The 10,433-nt window shown below is 38.9% G+C and overlaps 1 protein-coding gene across 1 annotated transcript; it reads left to right on the forward strand.

Annotated features, from left to right (window-relative positions):
- The first annotated feature begins 331 nt into the window (after positions 1-331).
- On the forward strand, positions 332-5,297 carry LOC146484694 (uncharacterized). Its single transcript, XM_085104427.1, has 6 exons — positions 332-472; positions 1,126-1,237; positions 1,531-1,792; positions 2,360-2,645; positions 3,071-3,374; positions 4,606-5,297. The coding sequence occupies exons 2-6, from the start codon at positions 1,225-1,227 to the stop codon at positions 5,295-5,297; spliced, it is 1,557 nt and encodes a 518-aa protein (XP_084960553.1). The 5' UTR covers positions 332-472; positions 1,126-1,224.
- Positions 5,298-10,433: the final 5,136 nt, after the last annotated feature.

Consider the following 10,433-nt stretch of genomic DNA (forward strand, 5'->3'; position numbering starts at 1 on the left):
CCTGCCTTACTACAGTCGTTATGCTTGGATGAAGACTATTTACCAACACCTCAGCCTAATAGTGGACTACAAGCTCTAAATAGACATATTGCTAGTTTGAGTGATGGAAGAATCAGTCCAGTGCGCTTTCAGCTAAATCAACCGATTAAAGATGTCGCCAAAAGTACACGTTCTTACATCAAGCGAAAGGCGAAGGACGTAGTGGAAAACACTCTTGAGTGTATCGCACCGGGACAATCTGCTGAGTTACTTGCTCTGATCACAACCACTACTACAACTAAAGAATCGGAGCCTGAAGGCAAGATTATGGCAACCCTGATTTCATTGTACGAAGGAGCCACCTCATGGTACACGAAAATGACAATTTTATCTATCTTCGTACTACACTACACTAAAACACAGTTACAGGAGATGGTGCCAGGGCTCACGAAATGGAGGATTGATCAGGCCAGAAAACATGCTGTGGTTGTAGGTGAGGGAGTGTGTGAAGAGAGAGAACCCGTTATACGTTATCGCCTAGACGGAGAAAAAGTTGACCATTTCTTAGATTTTATTAGTAGCCCACATTACCTTCAGGACGTAGCTTATGGTACCAGAAAGCTCAAGACGTCAACTGGTGAATGCATCGAAATACCTGATCTTGTGCGAACTGTTATAAGTTCTAGAATGGTGAAATTGTATAATTCGTACTGCCGTGAAGTCAGTTTTGATCCTCTTGGAAGATCAACGCTTTTTTCTATTCTTTAGGTAAAAAAATATTTGTTGACTTACCTTGTTTAGGTATTTGGTCCATTGTCCTGTCATAATTTAGCTTAGGGTTTTGCAAGATAAAAGTTACAAACGATATAACTTTGTACTGTAAGTTCAATCATTGCTATTAGCGCCTTTGAAAATCTAGTATAACGAAAGAAATGGCCTTCTTTGATATATTTTTCCGTAAAAAAAGAGAAGAAAAATGAAAAAAAAAAAAAACAAAAACAAAATCAAAATGGTGGTGCGCGGGCGTATAAGAGTCATAAAAACTATGACCACTATAGTCATTGCGACAACGCGAATCTGTTTGGGGGTACCTATCACAATTCTTGACGTGCGCGTTGCATTTTTGCATCCTCTTACTTGTTACAGATATGTGCAGCCTCCCAGAAAAAGAGTCTTGCTGGCCTTGACAATGTTGCAAACGAAGGGGCCTCAGCTTTTGATACCTTGGAACAAACTGTACAAACAATGGCTTCCCTTGGTAGGTAAAATAGGTGGAGGTGATGTATGTCCAGTTGTTACTGAGCATGTAGCGTTACTCTGCGAGCGAGCTCTACAATTTGAATTGGCCACATTGCCAGTGTCAAGCACTGCGATCGAGGGAAGTGAATAAAAATGAAACAGAACAGAGCCTCTTGGCTTTTTTTCCTCTAGACTTTATTTACCCAGCGTACAAACTGTTTCGTCGCCCCCCCCCCCCCCCCCCCTAACAATTATCCATCCTTTAAGACGTTAACCCATGGAAATAAAGGCAATTCGTTTGCTTTCTCATAGGCTCCTCTCTGGACTGGATTGACAACGTAAAACAAAGGATTCGAGCAGCTAAAAGATATTTAAAAGCAGATTACAAACTGCAGGTGTTGGAGGAAAGTCCCTGTGCTGATCACTGTATACGTTTTGCTTTATCATCTGAGGAGGCTGAGTTCAAGTCATCCTGTGACCATAACCACACCATTCAGTGCGATCGATGCTTGGATTGTAAGAAAGTTGCTTGTGATATCATTACTGGACTAGAATCTAATGATGTTTCTTACAGGTAACCATCATCAAATAAGTTGAAACAGGTGCATAATGTATTACTTTCCAAAAAATCTTGTTACAGGTGAAGCGCGCGCGGGCGGGGGTATCCACTTTTTTTTTTTTTTTTTTTTTTTTTTTTGCACCGAAAGGTATTCAGCGAACCAGTCAACCACCCAATGCTATGAAAATGAAATAGACAATACTAAGTACACGATGAAAATTATCGAAGAAGCCTGTGACCTGCTCACCGCATGAGTCACCCATAGCTCAGTGGTTAGAACATCCTGACTAGTAACTGGAAGGTCGTGGGTTCGATTCCTGTTGGGGGCTCGAAAAAATTTTCCGAGAGTTTCCATCGTGTACTTAGTATTATCTATTTAATTTTCATAGAAAAGATATTTAACAATTATTCCACGTATGCGCTTGGATATGAGATGGTAGATAGGCAATGAGGCGCATGGCGCCTGTGGTTGGTAAAATTCACTGAACACGCTCTCGTCAGGTTTAGTTAACGCAAATACGCTTTAGTATCTTTGCGTCTTTTAATTATACTCTTTTTTTAAAACCATATGTGTATTCTTAGTTACCAGGAACAAAAAGAGGAGATCAAGTATGACGTAGAAAAAGCGGTCGAAAGAATATCGCAGTGGAAGGCTCATATTGTGAGAGCGATCAATCAAGAAAGGGCGAAACTCAGCACCCTTAACAATCTTACGGCCGAACAGGTCTTAGTGGTTATGGACTGGGCTATGAAGTGGTTACCAAGAAGCTACCGTGAGACTCAAATAGAGTGGTTTGGTAAAAAGGGTATTAGCTGGCATGTGTCAGCCTGCATTACCAAAGCAGAAAAAGAAGAAGCGCGGTTCGAGGTAACACGTGTGGCTAAAGTGTGTTTCCGACATCGTCCAAATTGAAAAGTTTCTCCAAAAAAACAAAAAACAAAAAAAAAATAACAAAGAAAAAAAAAACAGCCTTATAAGTGGAGGGGGGAAACTATGGTATTCAGTATAGGTTATACTTCAACACCAATTAATCACCATCAGTTAATTCTTTGGAAAGAACATGAAGGAGCTTTTTAAGTCCTAGTTTATCTGATATTTCTACTGTATAATTTGATTTTGCAACACTATCTGGGATTGCATAAGAACTGTTAAGTTCAAGTTGTTGTTACTGTCCCTTAAAATAAGAATAATGCGCAACTGCATATAATTTAGTACAAATTAGTCAACTTTTATCTAAGATAAACAAATAAATATTGACATGTTATTAACAAACGCATATTTCGTTTCTACAGGTGCAGACGTTTATTCATATTTTTGAGAAGTGCAATCAAGACTGGTTTGCGGTAGCTTCAATACTGGAATGCCTTGTGCAGCAGCTTGTGCAATTCTCCCCACATCTTAAAGAGATTTTTTTGAGAAGCGACAACGCTGGCTGTTATCATAATGCGTCTTTGTTGATCAGTGCCCCCACTATTGCCGCAAGAGGAGGATTAACCTTGAGAAACTACAGCTTTAGTGAGGCGAGCAGTGGGAAAGATGTCTGCGACAAAAAGATTGCACCTCTTAAAGCACATATTGCAAGATACCTTAACGAGGGTAATGTAATTTCTTGCTGCAATCATACAGTACTCGGCGAAAATGAATTCCCAGCTGCACTCCGGTCAAGCTCTCAATTTACTACGTCTAACATTGTGCAACCGACAAAATCAGGAACAACGTTAAAATGTTAAGCTAGGAATGAAGTACACGAGGGCCTAATTATTCTTAGCGTTTGTATTTCCGTGTTATGAGTACGTACATGCTGATTGTTTTCAAAGCGTGTTCGCGTTGTCCAACCTATTATCATACCGCAATCCCCACTACTAAGTACACAGTGTGCATAACGCGTGTTCGAGGGCAGGAGAACTCAAACTGATTCCAGGTGGTAGTCTATTGGATATTCTTTTTCTTGTTTATACTGTTTTAGACTACTATAAATCAATTAAGGAGCACCGGAGCTTTTATGACCTGTAAGGGATATTTGTTTTCCCATATCGGTCATGGGAGACCACAGGCGGACCACCCTCTGTTTGTGTGGTGTAATGACTGTTTGCAACTTAATTAATATTCACGCGACACGATCGGTTGAAATTGAGATATTGCTAAAGTCGCCTTTTACCTTAGTTTCAAGGAAATGTTGATTGAGTGACGCGTGGTGTTTTTTGCCATTCCGAGCCGTAGAAACCCTTCCCTGGCGCGTTTACTGTTCAGCAGTGTTGTCGGCCGAAGGCCGGTACTAGAGAAAGGGAGGCAAGGCAGGCAAGAAGCCGCCGGCGACCGCTATGGGTCGTTACTTCAAACCAGAATTGTCGCAAAATTTGAAAAATTTTTGCAGTTTTTTCAAAAGCATCCAAATAACTACATATTTCGCCATGTCGTGGCCGAGTTTGGGCTTCATTCGTTAAATTCCCTCCGAGAAAAGCGGAGCTCAAGTCCTCCAGGTAGGTTTCAAACTATGATCTGTAGCAAAGTCAGGGATCAAAGGAATTCTAAGCATGCAGACCATTTTAAATCAGCCAATCAACGCTTCGCGACCGTTCGCAACGGTTGCGAAGCGTTGATTGGCTGATTTAAAATGGACAAAATTTCAACCGATCGTGTCGCGTGAATATAAAGTCTCAAGTTGCAAACAGTCATTACACCACACAAACAGAGGGTGGTCAGCCTGTGGGGAGACACAGTACACTCTAATAATTGGGACGAATATGAACTGCATCTCTCTAGTTTTTTCTTTCACAAATTGTAAGAAATTTCACTTCGTTTTCGTTCTTCTTGTTACTTATTATAGGTCATGACGTAATAACCGCACAGCAATTAAAGGAAGCCATCGATTCATATGGGGGTGTTAGGGGCTGCCGGGTAGCTGTCATTGAAGTGAACACGATGAAGCAAACGTCTATCGCACACAAGTTTAGTGGCATTAGCCAGCTAAACAATTTTCAGTATACCGAGGATGGTGAAATAATTGTTTGGAAAGCGTTTCAAGTCGGAGAAGGTAGAAAATTTTTAAAGCAGGAACTCATGAAGATGGGTCAGCCACAGGGAGAGACAGGTGTGAACGTGATACTTCCGACTTGTGAACCAGATGAAACTATTGGGATGCTGAAGAAAACGTCCAAGCAGCCATCTGATGACACGCGTGTAGCTAGCGGACCTGATCCTAGACCCGCGGATGAGGAGGACGATGACTTGTTTAACTGTCCTGAAGAGGGATGTATCAAAACTTTCAGGACCAACCAAAACCTTCAACGACACCTTGACTTCGGACGCCATCAATTCAAACTTCATGAAGAGTCGCAGTACGACCAAATTAGACGCAAATGGGCCCAGCATTGCATATCTTTGAAGTCCCAGATGCCTTCCTACCTTTTCACAGAAAGCTCGTCTACTGAAGATATGGAAAACGAAGTAGTCATCGGATGGGCTCTAGCAAAAACAAGACGGAGCAACAGGTTTTCTGAAAGAGTGAAGAGTAGTTAGATATTTGAGGGTATCAGCTCACTTTTCAAAAAATGATAAAAAATCCCATACAAATCCTTATAAATCCAATATTTTTCTAACTCCTGCAACGGAGACGCCATAAACCACACATTATCTCACCCCAATAACTACATAAAATACTATTTCAGTCTTTGAATTCAACACCTAACTCCTGCAACGGAGACGTCAAAAACCTAAAAACCTAAATCCTCGGTTTTTCAAAAACCTAAATTTTTATCCTCGTTTTTCAAAAACCTAAATCCTCACTTTCATAAATGACACCAAACTGATCCCCAACTCACAAACAATCATCGATTAAATCCAACCAACTCATCAATCGCTGATTTGAATGATGAATACAATATTTTTGAACACCAATTTGGATAAAAAAATAATCATTATGGTTGTTGTGTGACTGGATGCCGTTACTGTCACGCGTGACGTTGTGTGACTTGTCACGAAAATGGACAAAACCCTGAACGTGGGGTGCTCGGTTGGCTGTTTACTTGCCTGGCCCCAGCCAGGTCTTTTTCCCGCCGCTGACAAGGCGGCTGTCCCTTCCCAGTTTACCTCTGGGATAGAGGTTGAGTCCTGGGACGAACTCTGAGCACCCCGCTGTAAACCAGTAGGGCCTGAGCGGGCTCACCCTGGTGGTACCGTCTACTGGAAGACATCCCACACTACTCAGTTATTCACCATCTGCACAAGCCGTTAAACAGGTTTCAGTCAGGGGCCAACTGACACCACCCTAAAGCTTCACCAGAGTTTGTGAACTAATATAATAATGGCCCGATTACCTATATATTACACTCAGTTCTGAAATTTTTACACTTGTGGTGCTATTTTTCTGTATATTGCGTAATATTGCTTGATTTGGATTAACACGCATGCGCTTTCATGCATGTTCACGATGACACAACCCAAAGCGGACTGGACACTAGTTTGTTAATACACGTGTCGGCCATTTTGTCGCCATTTTGTGAAGAGCTTGTGTTTTCATGTTTATGGTTCCTGTTTTGGGATTTTTGGACATTTATTTCTCCACTTTCATCGTTCTGATGTTTGTAGACGCTTTTTGAGGTAAGAATATCATTTATCTTGCACACAACAATAGATTTTTTTATTGGATCGACTCGCTATAGAATATTCGTGAAACCGTGACTGTATGATAGAATGAGCTTATTTATTTTTACACATCGACTAAATCCTTGATTGGGATCCAAGAATTAAAGGCATCATTGTATCCTTTCCACTTTACCAAAGCTTGTTTCTTCTTGTAATCTCTCCTGATGACTTTATCGATTCTGAATATCTCCTGTTTGGCTTTCAATAATTCTGGTTCATAAAAGCTCCCTTTACTCTCTTCATTATTGAGATCTTTCAGTTTATAAGTGATTGGATTCGTGTATTGTATTTTATCGATAATGAAGACCTCTTTTGACCAGTTTTCTGTATAACCTCGATCAAACAGCTTTCTTTTATACTTTGATATTCTAACCTTTTCACCAACTTGGAATTTTGCTTGGGATGACGATTGTGTTAAATTGCCAAATAGATTGAAGTAAACAGTCCCTTCATTCTTTTTCTTAGATGCTTCTGTCGGTGTCATTTTTATTGAACTGTGTTTAGTGTTATTATACTGCTTCAATATTTCAGGCAAAATATCCAGATACATTGTATTGCCTTGAGCAGTGAATCGTTTCCACATTTTATTTTTAATCGTTCGATTCCAGCGCTCAACAACTGATGACTTCTCTTCATTTTCAGTCGAATACAGTGTAATGTTATGTTTATTGAGCAAGTCTTTGAAATGTTTGTTGTAGAACTCTGAGCCTTTATCAGTCCACAGATACTTTGGTTTTCGACCCTCTTTGAATATGCTTTGAAATGCTTTAGTTATGGACTCACCTTTTTTATCTTTTAATGGAACAATCCAACCGTATTTACTGAAAACATCTATAGTCGTGAGAAGATACCTATTACCTTTATTCCATTTACTGAATTGTTGCATTTCAACAAGGTCAGCAGCCCATATTTCATCAATATTATTTACAATAACACGCCGCCGAGTAAAGTTACGCCTTATGGGTTAATGCAGCTCATTAGCTAATTTTTCTTGCCAGTTTTCCTCTTTACCCGACGGCTTTTGACGTTTTTTGGAACCCCAAGACCCAGTTTCTGTTTTGTATTTATTGCATTTCTTGCCAACCAATGTCCCCATTGTCGTTCGGAATATGGAACAGCATCCAATGACTTTACCATCTTTTTGTCAGCTTTTAATTTACATTTTTTGTCATCTTTGCAGACTGAATAATCAACATCATGTTGCATGGCTATTGCATCTGTTTTGCCTGTTGGTTTATCGTATATTTCCAATATTTGCCCTGTTTGGGGTTATATTTGACTTGATTCTCCAAATCATTGTATGGACCAGTGTATTTATGACCAGGTAATACCCACCCAGCTTTGGGTTTTGGGAGCCTCCCAATCATTTTGTGTATATCAATTGAACCACCGCTTTTGGGTCGTCCTTTGATTCCCTTTTCATACTCATCCCAATCTGGTGGGTGCCAACCAATTGAATCATAGCTTGAACATTTCGGTGTGTTGTGATATTTGCTTCCAATCTTGACCATGCTTTCACAAGGATAATCTTTGTATTTTTCTAATGTCTTTTTCCCAGCCTTGCCAGACCAAAATTGACTCGATAATATGCCAGTATCTGTGCTAAATGCACTTTTGGCAATGTCTCCAGATTTGTATCTATCAAAGACTTCCTTTGTTGATGGAATTAATGTTCCAACAACATCCATTGACTTCGACGCAACCTTACCTGGTGTACCGAGTTGTTCCAAAATTGTATTCAAATTACCACCATCCAGTTCTTTTCGGTCAGTTTTGTACCTTCTTTTTGGCCTTACTTTGGTTGATAATTTATCAAACATCTCTGATCCAGTCTTTTGAACAAAAGGTGTTGCTTTAGAGATAGCATAATCAATAGCTTTCTTCTGCAATTTGGGGTTTCTGAGAGCTTCAGACCCATAATATCGACCAATTTCAACTGCTTTCTTTCCCATCCATGGTAATGCATGTTGAATTAACATATCAGCACCAGTTGATGCTAAAGTATCCATTATGCCCGCCCCTTCGAACGGGCTATTTAGTTTCCCTGTTTTTTAACAAATTTGGTTTTAGTTATACCACATTCAGCACATGTACAGAAGAACATGAGCCGACCATTTTTGGCTTGCTTGTAACCTGCAGGCTGAACACATTCAGTTTCTTTCTTTTGTTTAACACAATATGATTTGACCATTTTATATCACTATATTAGATTAATTATCATCAGAGTCAGACTCATAAACCGTCTCATAATCCTCTGACTCAGAATCTGTTACCAATGTACACCATAAACATAATTTTCCTGAAAATTCTGTGTATTCATCACACTCTTCACAATATCTTATATCAACCATTATACAAATTAATTAGATAATTTTTTAAAATATTGGATTATAAAATTATGATTGACACTTTGATTGTTCATGTCAAAATGTGCATTGTGGATTGTTTTCAATATACTTGTACCCTTTTGTCTCTCAAATAAATAATACAAACACCAATAGCCACATAATACTGAATCTCTTTCCTGGATTTCATCACCTGAATACATTAATCGTTTGCCACTTGTTGACATAAATTGCATAATTTCTTCTGGCATAATTAACCCAAAACTATCAAAATATTCTACATATTTGTCTCCGTTTCGATACGCAACCCAATATGTACCTGGTCCAATCTGTGAATCCAGGTTAATGATACCAACTTCATCTTTTTTCATCTTTTGTGGTAGATTATCTCTGCTGTAAATGCCTCTGAAGTGTTTTATTTTGAGTTTTTTGACCCAATCAATGAGTTCAAAGTTACTGAGCGGTTTATTTATGAATTTCACAGAATGTCTCCGATTAATGGAATCCCCTTGAATGGACTGTTTTTGCCTAACAACAGACCTTTTCCTTTTTTGGTTTTTTTTTTCCCTTTGCCATATTGATCCCATGTACCGAAAAATGGAGGCGGCCTATAATTAACTGGTAGGACCAAACCACCATCTTTTTTGGTTGTGTTTGGAACAAAAACTGGGACCGATCTTCTGGATCTACTTCTATCCACCTGTAACCCTTTACGCATCAATGCATTCAAAACCATTGGAATGCCAATTGAAGCCAATAATGTCCCCAAAAAACCTCCTGATTGTGTCTTAGTTGGTTTAATTACAATCCACCAGTATGTATTGCATTGACAATTTGCTTCTTTTGTGCTTCAGTGAGCCAATCTTTGTATTTTATTAATTGATCAATTTTATTTTGAGGAATGAGGAAACCACCAACTTGTCCTCTACCAAATATTTTATTGACTCCCACATTTGCAAGTCCAGAAAGTGCTCCAGTAGCTAATGGTCCAACTGCTTTTGCTGCCATTGGTAGTAATTTTGTGCCAATTTTGAATAATGATGACCAAAGACTGCCTCCTTGTTGTACAGCTTTTCGTATCTGTGTTTTGCTTATTTTAATATCTGCTCCAGTTTTGTTTTGCATTGCCTTTTTCAACCTTTTTATTTGTGTTTTGGTTAACATCAGCTGATCCGGTCCAGTTAATTCAGAATTTGATAATCTTATTGTTATTGCTGAATTGTTTTTTAATGCTTTTGCTAGTTTATCTTTTTGCCCAATTGATAGTGTTACTCCATGTGAATGATAAGTTGTCATATCTTTTATATAACTAACGTTACATTAAAAATTTATTCCATTTATCGAAACAATAGTTTGCCATCTTTTTGAATGAGTTCAGCTTCTTGCTCGTATAATGTCAATGCATAAACTGAATATGCAGTTGCAGTTGTGCCAGATAATTCATAGTGGAATGTCAGCTTTGTGGTACCATCTTTGATATCCATTTTTTGTTTTGTTAAATCGAAATACAAGAATGGAAATAGTGTTTTGAAGTTATTGATATTCAACAAAGTCCCCTGACTGTATTCATTATTTGCATGCACATATTTGAGGACATCTCTGTAAACTCGAGTCAAATCAGCCTCTGGAGTGTAATGTACATCAGGATATTCATTGCCATTAGCCA

Source organism: Pavona decussata, unplaced genomic scaffold (assembly GCF_977016875.1).
Source record: "Pavona decussata unplaced genomic scaffold, jaPavDecu1.1 SCAFFOLD_31, whole genome shotgun sequence".
Classification (NCBI taxonomy): domain Eukaryota; kingdom Metazoa; phylum Cnidaria; class Anthozoa; order Scleractinia; family Agariciidae; genus Pavona; species Pavona decussata.

Bases quoted from the DNA above. Each gene is read 5' to 3' on its own strand.
- LOC146484694 (XM_085104427.1), top strand. The intron at 1,793-2,359 runs GTAACCATCATC...GTGTATTCTTAG, and splicing joins TCTAATGATGTTTCTTACAG to TTACCAGGAACAAAAAGAGG. The intron at 2,646-3,070 runs GTAACACGTGTG...TCGTTTCTACAG, and splicing joins AAGAAGAAGCGCGGTTCGAG to GTGCAGACGTTTATTCATAT.